General features: G+C 47.6%; 1 protein-coding gene across 1 annotated transcript in view; it reads right to left on the reverse strand.

Annotated features, from left to right (window-relative positions):
* COPE (COPI coat complex subunit epsilon) overlaps nucleotides 1-22,524 on the reverse strand; it is a 22,910-nt gene continuing 386 nt past the window's right edge. Inside the window, exons 2-10 of the mRNA XM_036758299.1 lie at nucleotides 18,138-18,200; nucleotides 16,332-16,432; nucleotides 15,007-15,159; nucleotides 9,444-9,497; nucleotides 4,956-5,037; nucleotides 1,924-2,079; nucleotides 1,386-1,454; nucleotides 969-1,043; nucleotides 1-283 (exon numbers count right to left, since the gene is read on the reverse strand). Coding sequence (XP_036614194.1) covers nucleotides 236-283; nucleotides 969-1,043; nucleotides 1,386-1,454; nucleotides 1,924-2,079; nucleotides 4,956-5,037; nucleotides 9,444-9,497; nucleotides 15,007-15,159; nucleotides 16,332-16,432; nucleotides 18,138-18,200 — 801 coding nt within the window. The 3' untranslated portion in view covers nucleotides 1-235. The remainder of the gene's footprint in view (nucleotides 284-968; nucleotides 1,044-1,385; nucleotides 1,455-1,923; nucleotides 2,080-4,955; nucleotides 5,038-9,443; nucleotides 9,498-15,006; nucleotides 15,160-16,331; nucleotides 16,433-18,137; nucleotides 18,201-22,524) is intronic.

Here is a 22,524-nt window from a genome sequence, read left to right on the forward strand (position 1 = left end):
TTCTTTACTGAAGAGCCTTTATTGGAAAAGGTGCTGTGGCCAGGAGCCTGGTCCAGAGTCCTCAGAAGGAGCTGAGGGAAGCTGGAGAGAACCTGCAAGGAAGGACAAGCCTTTGGCTCCGAAAGTAATGGTCTTGCATGGAAAGCTGAGTGCTTTGCTTTGGGAAGAGTAGCCAGCCGAGGGAGTATTCTTCCTTTCTGGGGAAGGGGCCCTCCACAAATCCCTGTGGCCCTTCTCATGCACTCGGAGTGTACTGAAGAGCCAGCCGGTCAAAATCATTTTCCTTCAACAGAAAACAAAAGGGAGAGGAACCCCATCAGTCTCTCACAAGCTTCCCAAAAGTTCCGAGGAGGAAGTGACCTCAACAGGACATCTAATCCAGCGACGTCCCACCCCCCCCACGGGGAAGCTCCCTCCTTTACAGTGACCTAAACAAAGGCTTGTTCCAGCTCCCACTGGAACTCCTCCCATGATGCAGAGCTCACTATCTCCACTCTGACAGTTATTTCTTACAAACAGCTGAACTCTGTTTCCCTGAGACAGCCTCCTGGACCTGCCCTCAGGAGACAGGCAGAACAAGCCTTAATCCCTCTTCCCAGGGGGAGCTCTCCATGGTACAGAACAAGCCACGGGATTTGGAGTCAGACAGAGGCCCTGTGTTCAGATTCAGCTGTCTCTTCCCTGGAACTTATTCTCTCTGGGGCTGTTTCCTCCTTCACAAAAAGGAGTGGGTGGCCGAATGGCTTTGAAGGTCACTTCCAGCTCTTCACATATGATCTTTTGAAAGACTTAAATGTACCCCTTAAAATGTGGGAACCAAGACTGGACCCAAGATTCCAGGCAGGGTCTGCCTAGGGCAGGACATAGCTGGCTCAGCCTGGCCTCATCCAGGACACAGCCTAGAGAGGAGACGCTGGGGAGCCAACAGGCACTTGGATGAGTTGGGAAGGACTCAGGAGGGGGTTTACCTTGCTCTGGTATTCTTTGATGAATGGGTGGGACCGGTGGGCGTCTTTCAGTTGTGACAAGTATCTATTAGTGACCTAGGGCAGGAAGAAGCTTCATTCATCCTACTGGATGACTTGCATCCCCCCAATAGTTGTTCCATCTCTGAAATTTTGCTCTTCCCTGTACCCACCCTTCGAGGCCTCTTCTTTGAGGAAGCTGTCCTGCACCCTTCCCCCTCCCCCACTCCCTCCTCAGATGCCATGCTCATGGCTGACCCACACTCCTCAGCTCGCTCGGACACCTCTAGTGACGGGCCAATGCGGCAGAGTCTATTTTTGGACAGTTCCAGCTGTCTTCTCCTGTGTCCTCCACAGAGTCTCAGTGGCACAGGCCTGAGTACCAGGGAGGAAAATGGGGAAAGAGCAAGGGGATCTTACCTCAGGGGCCTTCCCCAGGTGCTGGGACAAAACAATGAAGTTGATGAGGGTCTCTGGGTGGCTGCTGTCCTGGAAGCAACAAGGACAGAAGGTCCAGGATGAGGACAGAAGGCTGTCTGCTTCCCTCCCCAGTCTCCCCCAACAGAGTGATCTGTTTTTGCCTAGGACCAGTGACTTCATCGTGTCAGTGAGTAATATCCTCTAGCAATTGGGATCGGCCCCTTCTGTAGCTCTAGAGTTTTTGTGAGGAGCCTGGTGTACTTGGGGGCTATGGGACTTGTCCGAGTCCCTAGCTGAGCGGTGATTCAGAAGAGGGGTCCAAACCCAGGTCTGTGATGCCAAGTCCAACCCTTTTCAGCAAAGGTGAGGCAGCAGGGCTGTCACCCCTACTTTACATGCATGGGCCCCCAGCTAGGAATCACCCTAGGCTGCCTACCTCTGGGGGTGGCTTCCTCTGGTGGACAGCCAAGCATAAAACTGGGTGCTGCCAGGGCCCCATTTAGGGTGTGCCTACCTCCCATGGGGCCTTAAACCTAACCTTGTCAAGTGCCTCTTGGAGAACTCCCTCTGCATCCTCCCATTTGCCCTGGGCCATATAGCAGGCTGCTTGGCCATTAAGTAGGAGCAGGGTGGAGGAGCACTTATCAGCCATCTCCTGAAAGATGTAGTAGGCATCCTGCAGCTTCTCACCACCCTGCAAGAAGACACAATTGTTATAGCTTAGAGGCCTGCCCTGCCACCACCCAGGGACAACTGGCACCCCATCTTTATGTTCAATCACCCCAAAATCCAGCAATAACAGGCTTCCCTTCTGTGTGGGCAATCAAAATGGGCTCTTAGCACTTAGTTCAACCAAGTGCCCTTGAAGAGTTTGGCCTTTATTTCCTGGATTAAATTGGGAGTCCTTGATGACCTCCTTGCCTCAAGGGAAAGCCTAGTTTACATGGGTTTGAATGACATGTTTGTGACACCAGAGACTTTTAGACCATGTGGGTTTAAGTTGCCTCTTTGTGACGATTTTAGGTCACGTGGGTGAGTTGCATGTGTGAATCACCCTTGACCCTGAAAAAGATATAAAACCGAGGGCTGGCTTTCTCTTTTTCGGAGCTCTGACCCACAGCTGTGGTGGCTAGCATGAATCTGGGCCAGCCATTGTTATGAGCTCCCGGCTGCACTTAGATGTTGGTAACTATGAATTGTATTTGGTCTGTCTGTGGATATTTGTAATTTGTTTGTATTTGCTCTGAAGTTCAGGGTGCTGGCTTTTTCCCCTGAACTAAGTGAATGATATTTGTATGTTGAATTAAAGCAAGCTTGGCAACCCCTTAATGTTGCTTTTCTTAGTAAAGCAGATCAAAAGAACCTGGGCTTGCAGCGTTCTGTGAGCTGGTTGTTGTTGGTTTTACAACCCCCACAGCAGCTGCTAGCTGGATTGTTGAAACACCTTCCCAGACCCACCCTCATGTCCTGTGGCTAGGGAGGCAACCCTGCTAATTTACCAAAGACACAAAGAACCTCAACATCTGGGAGACCTCCTAGAGCACAGAATGTCAGAATCAGGTGGCTTTCTGAAAAGACCCAGAATGTCAACGATCAAAGCCAAGAACTTGGAGATCATCTACTCCATACGAGGCCTTTTTTCCCCACCTTGTTCAGACCTGTGATTTCATCTGGGTAGGGAATGCCCAGTACAGAAGAAATGCCCTCCATCAATGCAAACAGACTACTTTTCTTTAAGAGAGAAGGGGAGATGCCTGACCCTACTAATTTACCATCTCAAGATGGATTGTCTTCAAGAGGTAAGATCTCCCACTGAGTCTACTGTGCTCGGCTATCTCTCACCCCTCGTTTTCTGTATAGGGAAACTGAGGCCCAGAGAAGGGAAGAAACATGAACAAATTCAGAGAGAGTCAGCAGCAGAACTCAGGCCTCTCAGCTGCTAGTTTGGTCCTCTAGTCACTAAAGTAACTGCTTCTGTGTTGTTCAGAGGCCTTGATGGCTCTGACTCAGTTGTCTCTGAAAAGGCAAGAAGTGAGACACACAGCCTGAGCTCTGGAATCCATCCAGTTACTGGCAACGGGCAGTTAAGGGGCTCTAGCCTCCTCACTGAGAAAAGCAAGGCGAACCCAAGACTCTACAAGTGGGAATCTTTTCCGTACAAAAATCAAGCCAGTAAAAAAGGTCCAAGGCTTGGGGAAACAAATCTGTTGGGCTCTAGGACAGTGGCATTTGACCCAGCCCAGGTGAATGACTGTGAATGCCTTGTGTGTTCCTAGGAGGGCCTTCTGAAAACAGTGATCAGCAGTCTGACAAAGGAACTTGTCAAAAACCTGGAAAGCCCAGCCAGGGACAGGCCAGGCTGCCAAGGGGGGGAAGTATCAAAGTCATGGCTTCATCACTCTGAAAATGGATCGAAACAGAAAAAGATGGAACTAACGAACTCCCGAAGAGAACACAGGACGTGTGAGGTAGATGGTCTGCAGGAAGAGCCAACCCTGAATGCTAAGGCAAGGCAGAGAAGCCTGCAGCAAGTGGGATCACTATGATCCTCACTGCTGGGTGGCCCTGGGAAAACAGAGGAGGACACCGACCTCAAAGGAAACCAGCCCAACCTCAACTCAAAATGGATGACGAAAGTCAAGCCTCACATTCTCTGACCGGAAGCCACTGGCCGATGTGCACCCATGGAAATTTTCCATTTAGGACAGACACATCATATGTCTGCGTGTGGCAGGACCAGTCAAGCATCATCACACAACACATACACATGCCTAGGTCATCCCCCAAATAGCCATTCATTCCACCACTGTTTGCTAGGAAGTGTCCATGTGCTGCATGGCCCCATGCTTGCAGCTCAAGAGAGGAAGGTGAGAGAGACACCATCCTTGTTTTCGAGGCCACAGAGGCCATTCTAATCTCACAAATATTTCACGTGGCCCCAGAAGGCAGAACTGGGATTAACCAGTACTCTGAATGAAACAACTGGAGATGTTCAGCTGGAAGAAGAAAGACTGAGGGGAAATCTGGACTGATGTCTTCAAATATCAGAGGGGCCATCAGGGGAAGAGGGACTAGATGTGCTCCCCAGAAGGGAGAACTGCCCTAACAGGAGGGTGGATTTCTGCTCAAGAAGACAAAGAACTACTTAGCAATCTGTCCAATGATGGAAGGGGTTCCCCGAAGTGTGGAGTGCCCTGTCACCAGAGGCATTCTTCCCTCTTAGAGGAGACTCAGAGCCTGCCTAGATATTTAGATAATGGCTTAGGATCACTTTCCTGATGTGGGCCTTTATGCTTCTTTTTACACCAGAGTCCTTTCCTGTAGCAAGAGACATAAGGTTACTGGAAAGGGAAGAGAGTCCACTTCCCTTCAGCGGATCACTGCACACTGAGGGACTGAAGCGGGGGAATGTTTTCCATTCACAGGACATAGCTACAACTGCAGGTCACACTCACTGGTTCACTCAGTGCAGGAAACTGCCTGCTGACCCCTGCTCTGGGAAGCAGGCCTGGCTCCTCCTTGCCAGCGGGGATCTGTGTGCTGAGGCCTCCCTCTGCTTGGGGGACTCACCATGGCCAGATTGACCCAGGCAGTGGCCAGCTGCGTCAGAGTGGCATCCTCATCTTGCTCCTGCATCCTTTTTAGCTCCTTGCTGTAGCAAAGGAAAGAAAGGAAAATAAGGGCCAAGAAACTGTGGAAAATTGGCACAATACAATGTGGGTGGGGCTATGGGTTCATCTAATTATACTTGAAAGCAATTTACAAATTTTTTTTTAAAGTCTGGACCCTTTGACCCAAAGATCAGACTGCTAGAAACACATCCCAAGGAAGATAAAGATAGAAAGGTCCCATGACAAAACAAGAGATTAGAGGTTCACAGGAAATAAGGTGGACAATTTTGATTTCATAAAATTAAAAAGTCTGTGCACAAGCAAAATTAGAAGAGAAGCAGGAAACTGGGAAATATCTTTGTGGCAAGTTTCTCTGCTAAAGCTCTTATTTCTAACCTATATAAGAAACTGAATCAAATTTATAAGAACATGAGTAATTCCCCAATCGATAAACAGGCAAAGGATATGAATAGGCAGCTGTCAGAAGAAGAAATGCAAGCTATAAACAGCCATATGAAAAAAAAAAGATCTAAAACACTAATAACTAGAGAAGTACAAATTAAAACAAATCTGGGGTACCAGCTCACACTCATCAGTCAGTCAACAAACACTTATGATGTGTCATGGCCATCAATACAAACTGTTCTCATCCGCCCATTTCACTGGGAGAAGTCTTCATATGCCTTCACACACCTCCCTAACTTACCAACGGGTTTGAGGCCCATTGGTTTCCCTCGGCCTGGTTTAGCCTCCCTGCCAGACTGCATACAGTGTTTTCCTGGTTCTGCTCACTTTACTCTGTATTAGTCCATGTAAGTCTTCCCAGGTTTTTCTGAAGTCATCCTGGTTATCATTTCTTATAGCACAATAGTATTCCATCACATTCATCAGTCGTTCCCCAATTGATGGGCATCCCCTCACTTTCCAATTCTTTGCTACCACAAATAGGTCCTTTCTCCTTTTCTTTGATTTCTTTGGGACACAGACCTGGTAGTAATCTTGCTGAATCAAAGGGCATGCACAGTTTTATAGCTCTTTGGGCACTGTTCCAAATTGTTCTCCCGAATGACTGAATCAGTTCACAACTCCACCAACAGTGAATTAATGTCTCAATTTTCCCACATCCCCTCCAACATTTGTCATTTTCCTTTTGTGTCATGTTAGTCAATCTGACAGGTGTGAGGTGGTATCTCAGTTTTGTTTAATTTGTATTTCCCTAATCAGTAGTGATCTGGAACATTTTTTCATGTGACTATTGATAGCTTTGATTTCTTCTTCTGAAAACTATTCATATCCTTTGACCACTTATCAACCAGGGAAAGTCTGTCTCAGTTTTCTTAACTGTAAAATCAAGATTAATAACAGCATCTACTCAGGGTTGTTGTGAAGATTAAATGAAATACTATTTGCAAAGGGCCCTGAAAACCTTAAAGGCTATGTAAATGCTAGCTATTATCATCACCTTTATGGAATTATTGTGCTGTAAGAAATGATGAAGGGGATGACTTCAGAAAAACCTGGGAAGACTTGTGTGAACTGATACAAAGTGACATGAGCAGAACTAGGAAAACAATTTCTATAATAACAACAATGTTGGAAAGACAAACAGCTTTGAGAAGAGGACTCATGATGGAACAGCTGCCCTCCTCCAGAGTGAGAGCTGATGGACTCAGCACTGATCGGGGCATTTTGGGGACGTGGTCAATATAGGTATTTGTTTTGTTTGACTATACATGTTTGTAATCGCTTTTTTCCCCACTGGAAGAGGTGGAAGAAAAGGGGAGAGAATACAGACTTGAAAATAAAACAAACAAAAAAAAGGTTCCATACACAGCAAAATATTTATAACAGGTTTTTTTTATAGTAACAAAGAACTGAAAATGAGGTGGGCCTCTTGATGGGAGAATGGACAAACAAGTTGTGGTTCCCAAATGTGATGGAATATTACTGTTGGATGATATAAGAAACTTAGGAGTATGGTGACTAGAGAAGCATGCACTGATGCAAAGTGAAGTAAGCAAAACCAGGAAAGCAACGTACGTAGTGACTAGAACATAAATGGAAAAACAAAACGATGAAAATTGAATTATAATGACAGAGCATGGCTCCTAAGGAGAGATATGAGAAAATAACTATCTTCCTTGTTCACAGAAGTGAGGGAAGGTTTGGAACTCTGCATGTGTTGGTATGTCAGTTAATTTTGCTGAAATTTTTCCTTTTAAAAATTAAAAAAAATTTTTTTAATGAACAAAAATCTATTTTGTCTTCCTTTCACCCTTTCCCTTCTACCCTAACTGAAAAAAGAAAAGAAATTCCTGCATTGGCTGTATACCAAAAATCTATGCCTTTTTGTGCATGAGTGGATGCTGAAGTGGTTGGCAGCTCCATGGAAGTCTGGTCCTCTGCCATCATGAATGATTACTGTGTTGATAAGAGTACTTAAGCCTTTCAAGTTGTTTGTTTTTAGAGAGCTGTTCTAAGAACACAACACACACAATAACCACAACAATGTAAAAGAACAAAAAAAGGCTGAAACTAGACACTGTCTAATTAAAATGACCATGGTTGGCCCCAAAGAAAAGACCCCAAAATGGCCCCCTCTCTCCTTTTCTGCAGAGGTAGGGGAGTGGGGAGGGGAAACTATGCAATAGAACACCGCATATAGAGTAAGACATGGTTGATGTGTTCGTCAAATTTTCTGAGCTGCTTTTTTAATTCTCTATTGTAAGGGATGGGTCTTGGGGCCCTGGGGAAGCGGTGGAAAGGAGGAAAAGATATATTTTGAAAATAAAGATGATAAAATAATAAAAAATATTTAAAAAAAGGAGCTATGTGAATCAATGACCTCATAATCTTTCTTCCCAAACCCTCCGTCTTCCTAACTTCTCCATCACCCTCCTAGTCACCCAAGCTTGTGGCAGCCCAGGGTCATCCTTGACTGACTCCTCACTATCTCACAGCTCCACCCCACCCACCCGCACCCCATCAATCAGTGGTCAAATCCTATCGATTCTGCCTTTGTCACCTCTCTGATACAGGACCTGTTCTCTCTTCTGACACTATTGGCACCTGGTGCAGGCCTTCATTGCCTGGCACAGCAGGCACTTTAATAAGTGCTTGTTGACTGACAAGACATCCAAAAAGTGGCTTGAAAAGGAAGAAGGAATCAGCACCAAATAGTCTGACTGGTTCCCACTGACATGATGCTTTAAGGGTTTGTCCCTCAGACTCTGGGAGGCGGGTGCCACAATGCCACTGACCCACATTTTACCAAGGGGGATGCCTGGTCAGGAGAAAAGGGTTACATCTCTTACTGTGGGTCCTCCTTGTGTAAACCTGCTCCAATGAAGGGGATTCTCAGGTGTTGCCAACACACCTCAACTGAACTTCCCAAACAATTCCTGCAGGGCCCTTGGGAGGAAGCACAGCAGGCCAGGAATCAGAACCTGGTCCTGGTGCTGGGAAGCACAGGGAAGCACTATACCAGGAAGTCATCACTCTTTTGAAGTAACATATGCCTAGTAGTAATAGCCTTACCCATGATCCCTTTAGGAGCTTACCATATAACTGCCCAGGGAAGAGAAAAGGGCAGAGACATAATAAAGGACTTGAGATGAATTCCAAGGTAGTAGGCCAGAGGCCAGAAGGCGTAACCAAGCACCTGGTGACAGTCCCAGCTCCTCTATGCCTCACCCTCCCTCATCAAGCCTGTTCCCTCACCTCTAAAACAATGGGGCTGACCTGGAGGATCTCTAAGGTGCCTTCCTGCTCTGACTTTGGACCTTATGTCTTGATCTGTCCACCCTTAGTGGTTCTTTAGCCCAGAAGGGTAGAGCAGAAACTGGGGATACAGAGCTAAAGAGTCAAGTTCTACACCTGAATTCAACAAGGTAAACTGTACAAGCCCATACATTTTGTGGGGACAAGGCCTGGTGCTCTGTCCTGGTCAGAGCCCAGGAGGAGGAGTACAGTGCTCAGGGCTGGGAGCCCCATGTCAGGAGGGCAGAATACACCCAAAGTAAGGCAGTGGAAAGGGACTCCAAAGCAAGTCATACAAGGGTTAGCTAAAGGAACTGAGAATATTTAGCCCGAAGAAGAGCAGACTTCGGAGACACATGATATCTCTTTGCAAACATCTTGGAAGTCTGTCCTCTGGAAGATAAATTAGATTAGTTCTGCTGGTCCCTAGAGGCAATAACCAGGCAACAACAAATGGGGAGAAGATGCAGAAAAATCCTTTTATCTTCAGCACAAAGGATAAGGTTCCTAACAATTAAAGATGTCCAGAAGAGAAAAAGTTTCCTTTTGGGGGGGCACTCACTGGAGGTGTGCAAGTGGAGGCTGGATGATCCCTTATGGGAACACCAGGGAGATGATTCGTGCTTTAGGGAGGGAGGCATTGGACTGTGGTCTTGGGTTCTCTGATATGTTGGGCATGTGATCTTACCGGGCTAGGTCCAATCTGTCCAGTTTCAGGAGTATCTGCACAATCATGGCCATGCTGTTTGGAAAGAAGGACAAAAAAGGAGGTCAGCTCCAACCTCTATAAACACATTGGCTGGACACAGGCCAGGGCACCCTGTTTCCCACCTTTTCCTAAGCCCTAGTGGCAATGCTGGCCAAAGGGAAAAGTTGGGAACATCAACCACCCTGAAGTGCTAGGCCTGCCTGACATCTTAGCACCCCCTGAGGAAGCCAGGGCCAGATCTCCTCCACTGCAGCCCAGCCATACCTCAGGACACATTCCCTGGGAAAATCTCCTTCCCAAAGGTCACAGGGATTCAAGAGGGAGGGATTAGCAGAGCATCAAAGAGGATTTTAGAAAAAACAGTATCTGAATGAGGAAGGCAAAGAAGCAAGGAACTTCTTGTTCCCCAAGCCCAGTGGGAGGAAAACAGGGATAGAGAAAAGGGAGGGTCCCAGAAAGGATAGGTAATTCAAAGAGCAACACATACAGGGTGAAGTCATTAGGAAAGCTTAAAACCTGCAGAGCAGGAAAGGACAGATCATGGGCCCACAAAAGAGGCAGGTTAGCCCGGCTGAGTTGGCATTGGTGGGTGACAAAACTTTCCAACTGGAATGGGAGCCCAGACCTGAGAGGCATCCCAGGAGGACCACAGAATCCAAGCCAGGGGCTCAAGGTGGGACCCCCCCCCCAGCTAAGCTAGGAGGGAAGCCTGATGAATGTCTGCAGGCACACCGGTCCGTGTGAGGAATCCCCCCGCCGTCTGCAGCATGTGGGCTGACCCCAGCCTTAGACGTCCAGCTCCCAGAAAGCCTCTCTGAAGACTGTGGCCACGTCCCTCCTTTTTCCATTTTAAAATAACACCAATCCTAGTAATGACCATTTCTCTGTCACTCTATGGCCTACAAGGTGCGCTCCTCAGAGCCACTCTGTGAGGCCAATAATCTCAACTTGGGAAGGAGGAAAAGAGCTCAGTCACTTGCCTGGGGTCCTATCGCTGGCCTTGGTCTTTTGACCCCTACTCTTGAGCCCCACCCCAGACACCCAGCCAAGGTCTTGTGGATGGATGTCATTTGTCAGACATGCTCCATGAAGGCATGTTGTGGCACAGTGAAGTCAGGGGACCTTCCTCATTAGGCCGGCTGCATCACTTCTCGGGGTCTCGGTTCCCTCATCTGTAAAATGGGCATGATCCTCTTCACATTCCCTACTGCATAGGTTTGTTAGGAAGCACGAGAGACAGAGACACGGGAGCTCCACTCTAGTCTGCAGCTTCCATGGAGGCAGGAGACCATGAACTGTAACCGTATGGACATGGTGTCCCTACACTGCCCCCTGTGACCAGCCAACTGAATACAGCTTATGCCGAGAAGATGCCAGCCGAAGAGGGAGGGGACTGAAGAGGGAGGGGAAGGCTGCGGTCTCAAGGCAAAGCCTGTGAAGAAGCCATCATCACTACACTGCGAGGGGCAGAAAGAGTACAAGGGGCAAACCGGTCCTAAAGGCTTCATTGTGGGGAGGCCTGCTTTAAGGATGCCTATTAAGAGTGCATAGCTAGGGGCAAGGAGGGAGTTCACTGATGAATCCAGGGAATCCCTGGCAGGCATCATCTCATTCTGACCTTCTCACAAACTACTGCCACTCTCTTGTTCAAGACCCTTCCATGGACCCCCTTCTAGGAGGCCAAACACCTTAGTTTGCTATTCAAGGTCATCTACGATCCAGGTTCCCCCTCCAGAATAGGCCTCATCTCACCCAGCTCCCCTCCAAAGACTCCAGGGGCCAGCCAAAGCGGACACTTTCTCACCTCTGCGCCTCCCCCGCTCCATCGCTGATGCCTGTCACTCCTAGGCTTCCATCTCTAATGTTTCAAATCCTATTCATTTTTCAAGGACTAGCCCCATGCCACCTAAATTCAACACAACAAATATTTGTTGTTGCTGCTGTTGTTTAGTCTTGTCCGACTCTTTGTGGCCCCATCTGGGGTTTTCTTGGCAGAGACACTGCAGTGGTTTGCCATTTCCTTCTCCAACTCATTTTACAGATGAGGAAACCGAGGCAAATAGGATGAAATGGCTTGCCCAGGATCACACTAAGTGTCTGAGGCTGGATCTGCCACCAAGCTGCCCCCAACATATATTTATTGCGTAGCTAATATGTACCAAACACTGTGCTGGGCAATTCTTCACGGAGCTTGGGGATGTGACGCAAGCATGAGTAACCACAACAAAAGACATAAAGTTCATCAGAGAAGTGCCAAGTCAGGTCCAAGAAGAAAAGAGTCATTAATAACAAACATGTGTCATTATCAACTGGAGAGGCTGGGCAAACTCAGAGACAATGCCATGAATAGTACGGCCTCTGAGCCAAGCTTCAAAGGATGAGTAGGAATTCAACAAAGGAAGAGTGGGGGCCGGGTGGCTCAGAGGACAGCAGGCCCCTTCGGCTGGCTGCAGGACAGAGAGCACAGAATGCATAAATCAAAGGGGAAGAAATGTGCTAAGGCGGAAGCAGGCCACTGAACCAGGCCTTCGATGCCAGGCAAGAGCATTCCAGGCACCAGGGACCCTGAAGCTTCCCGAGGAGAGGAATAACACAACTAGCTTGTGAAAAACGAAGACTAATGTGGCCGCCAGGCAAAGGAAGAGAAAGTTAAGCTGCAAGATGTGAGAAGAGGCTATGACGCCATTCAGGTGGATGATAAGGCCTTGAACTACAGGCCTAGAGATGAGAATAGAGAGGAAAAGACCACAGAGGTACATCATGGAGGTAGCAGTGACAGGGCTTGGTGGTTAGCTGGCTATGGGAGGTGAGAGACGGAGGAGAAGCAACTTAATATCAAGGTAACAAACACGGAAGCCTGAATGACTAGGCTGCCACTGACAGGAGGAGCCAAGGGACAAGGAAGAGCACGCCAAGCCGCTAAGGCGAGCAGCTGCTTCTGGGACACACTGAGCCCCAGGGGGAGACGGCTGTGCAGTCAGGGATGCTAGAGGACTCTCTCCTCTCCTGATGTTAGAAAGATGCCCTATAAGGAGAGCCAGGAGGATGGGGAGTCAGAAGCCAAGGGAACAGGGAGAATCTACAAGGAAAGGTCGTTCCACTGAGTCAAAAGTCACAAAGAAGCAAAGGAGGATGAGGACTGAAGAAAAGACTGCTGGATTTGGCAAAAGCAAAGGATAATGATAGGAATCCTAGCTCATACTTTTAGAACTCCACAATGTTTACAGTAGAGACAGTATGGGACAGTGGGTAGAGAGCCCAAACCCAGAAGACCTGGGCTCAAGCCCTGCCTGTGTGACCCTGGGCAAGGGCTGAACCTCAGTGCCCTCGCCCATGCTCTAAGATGAGAAAGCTCAGAGAAGGTGCCAACGTGTGTTGGGAGATGGACTTTCCCTCTCCTGGAAGTCCTAATACAAATGAAACCTCAGGTCTGGTTCCCATCTCCATCCTTTCAGGGTTTACAAAGACCTCTCCTGACACACACTGAGGGTGACGGTGCAAGTATTACTATCAAAGCTCAAAGCTGGTCGGCACAACTGGCAGGGGGGCTTCAGGAGCGGGACAGGGCAGGCACCAAACAGCGGAGTCTGAGAAGAGCCAGGGGCTGGGATGCAGTGACCAGAGATGGCTATAGATGCTTTTCCCAGAAGTTTCACACTAAAGGGGAGGAGACATGAGGTGGCTCGGAGTTTCATCAGAGGACTATTGTATGGAACAATAACACAGGAAGATGGGAGGGCTGGGACCCGGGGCACAGCTGCAGGCAGGACTACATCTTCCTCTGGAAAGGGGGATCCTGGCTGGTGAGCCAGGGGACTGAGGTGGCAGGGTGGGGAAGCTGGGGAAGAGGCCGAGAGAGCTCCTGCCAGGGACGTTCAATGTACTCAGTGAAGGGGGCATCCGATTCTATGTGGTGACTGAGGGAGAGAGGAGCAGGTTTAGAACAGCTGCTGTGGGGAAGGAGCGAGGTGGGGCAGAAGGACTGCTGAGCAGCAGACAGGGCCCAGCCACCTCGGGCACCACCGACATGCAGAGGGCAAAAGGCCTTCGCCAGTGACGCTGGGCAGCCTTGGAACAGGAGAGAAAGAGCTGATGATTAGCGGGTGTGAAACCACAGGAGACAGAGATCCCAGTGGCTGGCTGGATAATTACTGGAACAGCATTAAATGCAGCAGCAAGGGAAGCCAAAGGGAGCAGGAGGGCCTGAGGGGGAGAGGATCCAGAAGCGCAGGGCCGGGGTGGGAACACCTGTGCGTGTACCACATTCTAACTGGTATTCATGGACACATCATCTCCTGAAGAACAAGGATGTCGTAGAATCCGAGATTCAACTCAAGGAGGGACCTCGGAGCCATCTGGTGTAACTAAAGATGAGGATAGTGAGGCCAGAGAAATGCAGGCACTTGTCTGAAGTCCTTACACAGGTAGTAATGAGAAGAACCAGGATTAGAACTCAGATCCTCTGACTTCAAATCCAGCACCCTTTCCATTGTACCCCACTGTTTCATCTTTATATCGTCCATTTAAGACCACATGGCATTTTACATAGTAGGTATTTTATGTATTCCCTAAAACACAGGTCCAACCATGTCACTCCCCTACTTCATAAACTCCCATGGCTCCCTATGGCCTCCAGAATCAAATGAGAACTCCTCTGTTTGGTGTTCAAAGCCCCCCATCTCTCCAGGCTTCTTACACCTCACTCCTCCCACACTCTGTGATCCAGTGACACAGGCCTCTTGGCTGTTCCTCCCCTGACACTCCATCTCCTCAATAAGCATTTTCTCTGGCTCTCCCCTAGGCCTAGAGCTCTCTCCCTCTTCCTCTCTGGCTCCCAGCTTCCCTGGCTTCTTTCAAGATTCAGCTAAACTCCCACCTTCTACAAGGAGCCTGTCTCAGCCCTCCTTTGAGACTACCCAATTTATCCTGCCTATAGCTTGTCTCAGTATAGTTATTTGCATGTCTCCTCTGTTACACTGAGTTCCCTGAATACAAGGACTGCTTTTGCCTTTGTAACCGTGGGACTTAGCACAGTGCCTGGCACATAGTAGGTGCTTAATAAATGCTAGCTGATTTGACTTGGTATCTATTGAACTGAACTGGAGGACAGCTCTGAGCCTGCTGGATCTGCTGTTAAAGGGACAAGACATCCTGGACCTGGCCTGAGGGAGGAAAGGGGATGGTGCTGAAGGCAAACAGCCGAGCAGGGTCTGCAGAGTCAGAAACAAAGCTGCTTTCAGCCGCCTGAGGGAATAAAGGTGCTTTCAGGCCTCTGGGCTGTGTCCTTGAAGCGAGTCCCTCACATTCAGGGAGGAGCATCTACCCAGAATACCAATGTGGAGCTCCTGCTTCCAAACACACAGGCTTTGGAAGGGCCTGCATATTTCCAGACAAGTCTCATTCATCTGTTTCCATGACAACAGTACAGAGAAACTCTCTGCATCCCAGAGAATGTGTCTTTGCCCCTGGCCCCCTCACAGTGCTTGCTGAAGGGTGCTGGGGGCGGGGGTGGGGGGATATGATGAAACACAATGGCACTCACCACTCCAAGCTCTCCCCCTGGTGCAATGTACGCAGAGCAGCATCAGGGTTCTTGTCATGGAAATAGATGGAAGCAGCCATCAACAAGAAGGTCGTATTGGCCACATCAACGTTCTTTGCCATCTTTCGATCTAGGTCTGCAACGATTGCATCTCTGCAAGATAGAGGTGATCAGGACTTGTACCCCTTCCCCCCGCCATCCCCTGGGATCTCCTGGGCCCTACTAATCCTGTGGGAAAATATTCTCATCCACTCACAAAGCCACAGAATGTCCAAGTTGGAAGGGATTTCAGAATGCTGGAGCAGGGAGGGAGCTTAGAAATCACTAGGCCAACCCAGACCGTCACTGGGAGCATTTATGAGTGCTTTGGGAAAGAATAGTATGTGCTGTTTCTCAGAGAAGCAGAAACCCAGGCCCCCGTATTCCCTTTCCCCTTTCCCTGCCTGCTGTGACAGAATCAACTGAGATGTTGCTGATACAGAAGCTGAGATCAGATGCTGGAGTCCAGGCTCAGGACAACCCAAAGACACTGACGTCCAGCAGAGCCTAAAACCAGCAGCGATTTCCTCTCTTTGAATCTCATTTTCTCTACCTGAACAATGAGGTGTTACACTAGATTATTTCTTAAGGCCCTCCCAGCTCTGACATCCTGGGTTCTGAGGGCCCTCCCAGCTCTGATGTCGTATATACTATGTTCTAGTAACTCTTCTAGCTCCAAGACTCTATAAGTTCCTCCCCTTCTAAAAAATATCTATGATTCTGTAAGTGTAATAATTTATATTTCTAAAATGGATGTCAAATGTCTACTGGATTGGGGACTGGAAGAGAGGGGAACACTTCTCCAGTACAGTCTCCTTTATAAAACAGGAACTCCAAGGGAAAAGATTTAAATTCCAGTACCAGAAAAGGTCCATTGTAGTCTCAGAGAGTAAGAAGGCTTTAATTAATCAGACTGGGGGTGAGTGCAGTCTGAGGGGTAGAGCCCATGAAAGCATCTTTCCTGGAGGCCCGTTGGTCTGCTTCTGGAGCAAACCTGGGGCCTGGCGACAATGTCACCGGAACCCTGAACATCTTTCCCACACTTTAACAATGTCAAGAAGGCACTGGCCCCAGCCCAGAAACATTATGGAGATCTCTCCTTCGCTGGAGGCCCTGGAAGCTCTAAGAGACCCAGGCTTCTGATGACAATAATAAGCCACTAACATAACTGTGGTGCCTTGCTTTCCCCAACAGGCCTGTGAGCTAGGTAGGCAAATGTTACCCCTGTTTCACAGATGAAGAAACTAAGGCACTGCCATTGTGAGTACTGGGCCCCTCCCACTCACCTCTGGCTTTCACTGGAAAGATAGTCTGCAAACATCCGTACGGCCTGGAGCTCTGGGGAGGAGTTGGCTTTGATCTCATCCAGTACCACGCCATACTTTCTCTGTGGAGAGCAGAGAGACATCCCATTGTATCACTCCCCTCATTCATAAAAAGGCAGTTCAGGACTTGGAATGGCAAGGCTACAGGAGCCAGGCAGGGTTTCTACTCTCTTCCACATCCTCAGGGCTGTGGACGGTTGCACAGCCTTGATATGACACCAGCAGCCACAAGGAAGCCTATGTCAATATCCACTCTGAGGCCTTGGACTTGGAGGGAGGAGCTCCTAGGCCCTCAGTGTCAGGCTCAGCCCTAATAGTTATTAGCTATGTGGCAGCTAAGTGGGAGAGTGTATGGGACACTGGACCAGAGGTCAGGAAGATCTGAGTTCAAATCTAGCCTCAGACACTTACTAGTTGTGTGACTCTGGGCAAGTCACTTCACCTCTGTGTCCCTCAGTTTCCTTATCTGCAAAACAGGGATCATAACAGCACCTCCCTCCCAGGGTTGTTGTGAGGATCAAATGAGATTATATTTGTAAAGTGCTTAGCACAGCGGCTGGCACACAGTAGGTGCTATATTAGTTACTATCAGTAGAGGCAGTATAGAGCTTATAAATTTAATTTAATATTATTGCTACCTTAATTTCTCAATATAATTTCTCTATTCTTGTCCTCCCAGGGAGCAATCTCTTATAACAAGTAATATAAAGGAAAAAGACAAAACAGTTCAGTAAAACTAAGCAACATATGAACCTAGTCCTACATTCTAGGAAGTCTTTCCCACCCCCGCCCCACAAGGAGAGAGAATTGAAAAGGACAGTAGTACACTGTAAGTAGGCTTGGCGGGGGTGGGGTGGACCAGTCAGACCTATCATTCTTCTCCGTAGGTAATGTCTACTGTGGAAACTTCTCCATCAACATAGATTAGCAATTTGTAACCCAGAATCCTAGGAATTTCTCTGGGGTACAGAGAAGTTAAGGGCATTCCCCACAGGCACAGAGCAAGTCTGTTGCTGAGGAAGGACCAGAACTCAAAGCTTCCTGACCCCAGTGCTCCCACGCTACCTGCTCAGTCATGTTGCCTCTTAAGAAAAGGCTAACATGGAAAATTTAGAGAAACCTGAAGACTTATTTGAACTGATACAGAGTAAAAGAAGTAGCACCGAGAGGCCAGTATACACACCAATCATGTTAACAGAAAGGAAAACAGTGCAAAGATTTCAGAATTCAGATCTATGGAATGACCATCTTGATTCCAGAGAACAGAGGAGGAAACAAATCACGTAGCCAGTGGGTGGATTTGTTTTGTTTAACTGCATTCCTTTGCTATCAACATGATTCTACTGGTGATGGGAGGAAGTTATTGGAAAAAGAAACTAATCTGAAAGGTATGAATAAAAACTTTTTTAAAAACAAAGCACTGACCTCTCTCTGAAGCCATTTCTCTATTAATAGAGCAGGCCTGCCCTGCCTGCAGTCTTTAGAAAGCACACCTATATGAGGGATGAACAACTTCTGAACTTCCTTCTCCATCCAATGACACACTTGGAAGAGAGGATCTCTGAGGCTCTCTTCGAGCTTTGACAGTTCCCATCCAATTGTAAAATTCCAAGGTCCCTTCCAGCTCTTTCTATCATTACTGTTATCGAGACTTGTTACAGAACCAAAGTAAATGGATGATAAAGCGGAGATCTAACTTTGTTATATAGGCATGGGAAGTCTGAATGAAGGGTGTGTGCAAGTTACAAAGTCTGAAAACATCATCACCTGTGCGAGATAAGCTCTGTACAAGAAGACATCTCTTTCAACTTCTTTTTCTGGGCTGGAAAGCTAGAAAGAACAAGAAATGTTAGGATGAACACATAGGGAAACAGTCAACCAACAGCACCTACTATATGCCAGGCACAGTGATGGGTGCTATGCTAGGAAAACATAAACAAAAAACGCCTCCCCTCAAGGAGCTTATATCCTGTTGGTGGATACATGTGAGTAAGTACCATACATATACGCACCACATTGCATGGGCTGGGATAGATGAGGGAAGGCCTCAAGCAGGAGGTGGCACAGGAGCTGAGCTCTGAAGAATAGCTGGGGGTTTTAAGAATCAGGGTGGGAGGAAGCATCAGGCATGGGAGACAGTCGTGCAAAGACTGTAGGAAAAGGGAAATAGAGGTCTGGTGGGAGAAGTCCAATTTGGCTGGACCACCGAGTTTGGGAGAGGGAGGTAAGTGCAGTAAGTCTGGAAAGGAAGGCCAGAGCCTGACTGTGAAGGTTATCAAACACCAGGAGCCACAAAGAGTGGGCAGATGTGACTGCTGAGCCACTGCCTGCCATGGCTGATCATGGAGAGGGAATAGGAAAAGGGAAAATACTGGTTGTCCCAAGTTTTGAGAAAGAGAACAGACCAGAGCCTGCAAACTAGAAGGGTGAGCTTGACTTCAATTCCTGAGAAAACCAGAAATTATCACTACAGAGCTAGTTGGCAAACATTTATTTAGAAAGGGAAGTGGGGATTACAAAGAGCCAGCATGGCTTTAACATTGGATTAACTTCATTTTCCTTTTTGACAGGGTTTCTGGGTTAGTGAATGAGGGAAAGTCTGGGCAGAGAGTGTATGAAGATTTTAGCAAAGCTTTTGATAAGACTTCTCTTACCACTTTTGTGGAAAAGCTATGCATTCGGAAATAACACAATTCAATGGATTCAGAAGAGGCTGGCCTCACTAAGGGGTTGCCAACGATTCAGCATGGCAGGAGGAGCCCAGGGGAGCCCTGGGAGGATCTGTGCTTGCCCTCCAGCTGTTTGGCATTCTTATCAATGGCACGGATAAATGATTAAGTGGCAGGCTCATGCAGTCTGCAGATGACACCCAGCTTGGAAGAAGCTGGCCCTCTAGAAGACAAGCAGGATTCAAAAGGATTTCAACAGGTTGGAGCACTGGGCTGAATCTAACACGATTACAGAAACAAGTGGGAAGCCTGCACGTGGGCACAAAAATTCAGCTTCTGGAGCATAAGACAGGGAGGCATGGAGAAACAGCGGCTAGTCTGAAAAAAAATCTGGAGGTGTAAGTGGCTCTATAGGAGTCAGCAGTGTGCTGTGAAAGCCAAAAGAAGCCAGGACAATCTGGGCTGCCTTAAGAGAGGCACAGTTTTCTGGAACAGGAAGGAGGTACTTCTATATCAGACTTCCTCTGGAGTACTGTATCCAGTTAGAGGCCAACCAGAATGGTGTAGGGCCTTGAGTCCATGTCAAGGACTCTGAGGACATCATAGGGATATCCCACAGTCAGTCTTAACTGAGCTTCCACAGGGAAGGCTGCAAAGAGAAGGAACCAGGTATGTTTAGCCTGCAGAAGAGAAAATTCAGATCCTCAAGTATATGAAAGTCTATCATATGAAGGCAGGACAAGCCTTGTTCTCCAACCCAGGAGCAATAGGTTGGAGTTTTGAAGAAGCAAATTTGGGATTGAGGTCAGAAAAACTTCTTAACAATGACAGCTCTTGGAAAGCAGAATGTATTGCCTGGAGAGGTGGTGGCTTCCCCCTCTACTCAGAAGCTGAATTACCACCTCTCAGGCATGTTATTGGGGAGATTCCTTTTATATATAGGTTGGACTATATGACCAACGAGGCCCCTTCTAACTCTCAAATTCCATGACTTCTACAGGATTTCCTACAGAAAAAGTGATCCTGCCTCGCTGTTAAATATGGCTCTCCTCAAGTTATCATGCATGTACTTCTCTGCTCCTAGGTCTTCCTTATGTAGACTGTACGCCCCTTGAGTTTAAGGACTTCTGTTGTTTTTGTACTCCTAGCCCAGGGCTCTGCCCAACACAGGAGTTTAATAAATGCTTGTTGCACTGGACTGGATCCCCAGCCAAGGTGGTGGACTAGTATGGGGAGTCTTATGTACACAAATGCCATATGTCTTTTGCCTTGGTTTTGTCAACTTCCAGTAATTACCAAGCCAGTATAACAGAATAAAAGAAAGACTTGGATCTGAACAGAAGCAGCTTTGCCACTTATCAGCTATATGACCATGGATAAGGCCTCGACTTACTCATTCAACTCAGCAAATACGTGCAAAACACCGTGCTAGAGACAAAAAGTCAAAAATGAAACAGTCCTTCCCATATGTACAAAAATATTTATAGCAGCTCTTTTTGTGGTAGCAAAGAATTGGAAATCAAGGGGATGCCCATCAACTGGGGAACGGCTAAACAAGTTGTGATATGTGAATGTAATGGAATACTATTGTGCTATGAGAAATGAGGAGCAGACGGACTTCATAATAACCTGGAAAGACCTGCATGATCTAATGCTGAGTGAGGGGAGCAGAACCAGGAGAACACTGTACACAACCACAGACATATTGATTCTGTGATGACTAACTTCGATAGACTTGGCTCTTCTCAGCAATACAAGGTTCAAAGACAACTCCAAAGGACTCATGATGTAGAGAGCTGGCCACAACCAGAGAAAGAACTATGGAGTCTGAACGCAGATTGAGGCAAACTATGTGCTCTCTTTTTTTTCTTTTCTCTCTTTTTTTTTGGTTTTGTTTCTTCTTTCTCATGATTCATTCCATTGGTCATAATTCTTCTTTACAACTTGACTATTGTGTAAATAAGTTGAATGCGAAGTTATACGTAGATGATATATCAGATTCCATGCTGTCTTGAGGAGGGAGGGGAGGAAAATCTGGAACTCAAAAACCTGCAGAACTGAGTGTTGTAAACTAAAAATAAAAAATCTTAATTAAAAAAAAAAAAAGAAAAAAATGAAACAGTCCTTGACCTCCAAGAACCTACTCTCGAAGATGAGGATAATGTTTCTGCTACCTACCTCACAGGGCTCCTGTGAGAATCAAATCAAAACCTATGTGAAGGTCCCCCCCTTTTTTAAAGTGAAGAGTGTTCTGAACACATAAATCATTTACCTTTGCTAGACTTTGGGCTCCTTTGAAACAATTTCTGCCTGCCACCTTTGGGAAGAATTTGGTAGATACTCAAAGGACAAATCTGTAGAAAATCTTAAATTGAACCCAGGGCTGGGGACCTGATACGTACAAGAGTTTTCCTTATGAAGATACCTTATTGGAGCCTGGATCTTGGAGAGATCCAGGAGAGCACCAAGTTGAGATTTTCCCAAACACCAGTCATCTGTAAAACTTAACACTTAATGGTTAAAAAAAATGACCACTTCCTACCTCACATCCCTCTCACCCTAGGCTCCACCCAGCCGAGGTCAAAGAGCTATCCAAGGTAGACAATTTAGTAATTTAAAGGTCCTACATAATCTGGGTAGAGAAATGTTACACAGTTGCTCTTCCACCTCCCCTCTCAGCAGGAGAGAAAGCGTTGGGGGAGGGGGGAAGGGGGAGGATGTAGGACTCCAAGGTCCAGCCTGGCAGAGGTCTCTTTCAGCAATCCTGCACCTAAGTTCCGTCCTTACCAGAAAGCTCCTAGTCTTGTCTTCTGACCACACCTCCCACCCTAGCTACTGACTGGGGCAGCTCACTCAGGTTCTCTAACAGTCCCAGAGGAGGTTAACGAAGCTGGACCATCTAGAGTTAGTCCTCACCAGGCTTCCCTAGAGAAGCCTGCTTTAACGGGAGGAGGGGCAGCTTCTCCACAACGAGAACGGCCCAAGAGTGGGACCGTTTTCCTTAGCAGGTAGCAAGGCCCCAGTCACTAGAGACCTCCCTATGCAGCGGGCCAGATGTCCAGATGTCCACTCGCTAAGTAGGATTTGGGGGCGGAAGGGAGGAGTTGTCCGTTCCGGTTGGGGCTGGACAAAATCTCTCCAGGACTTATCCTCCTAGAGCACTTTGTCTCTGCCTTTTCTTGGCGCGTGTTAAGATGTAAAAGTTTAGGTGTGCTGCCCCCGGAAGAAGGCTGGATTTGGAGTCTGGGGTCCTGGCTTTGAATCTCTGTTTGCTATTTACCGCGTGCTGACCTCGAGCAAAGTCGTTCGCGGCTCTGAAGCCTCAGTTTCTTGAATTGGTAAAATTGAGGGGGTTGCCCTGGGAGCCCAGGACGCCGTCTCACTGTCCGTCATCGTTGGTTTCCCCAGGGCCCGGCACATAGTGGGGGGCTAAATAAACATTCGCTGCATTGAAATGGATTCGCCGTATCGGCCGCCAGCGCCCT

The sequence above is a fragment of the Trichosurus vulpecula genome, chromosome 1 (assembly GCF_011100635.1).
Source record: "Trichosurus vulpecula isolate mTriVul1 chromosome 1, mTriVul1.pri, whole genome shotgun sequence".
Lineage (NCBI taxonomy): Eukaryota > Metazoa > Chordata > Mammalia > Diprotodontia > Phalangeridae > Trichosurus > Trichosurus vulpecula.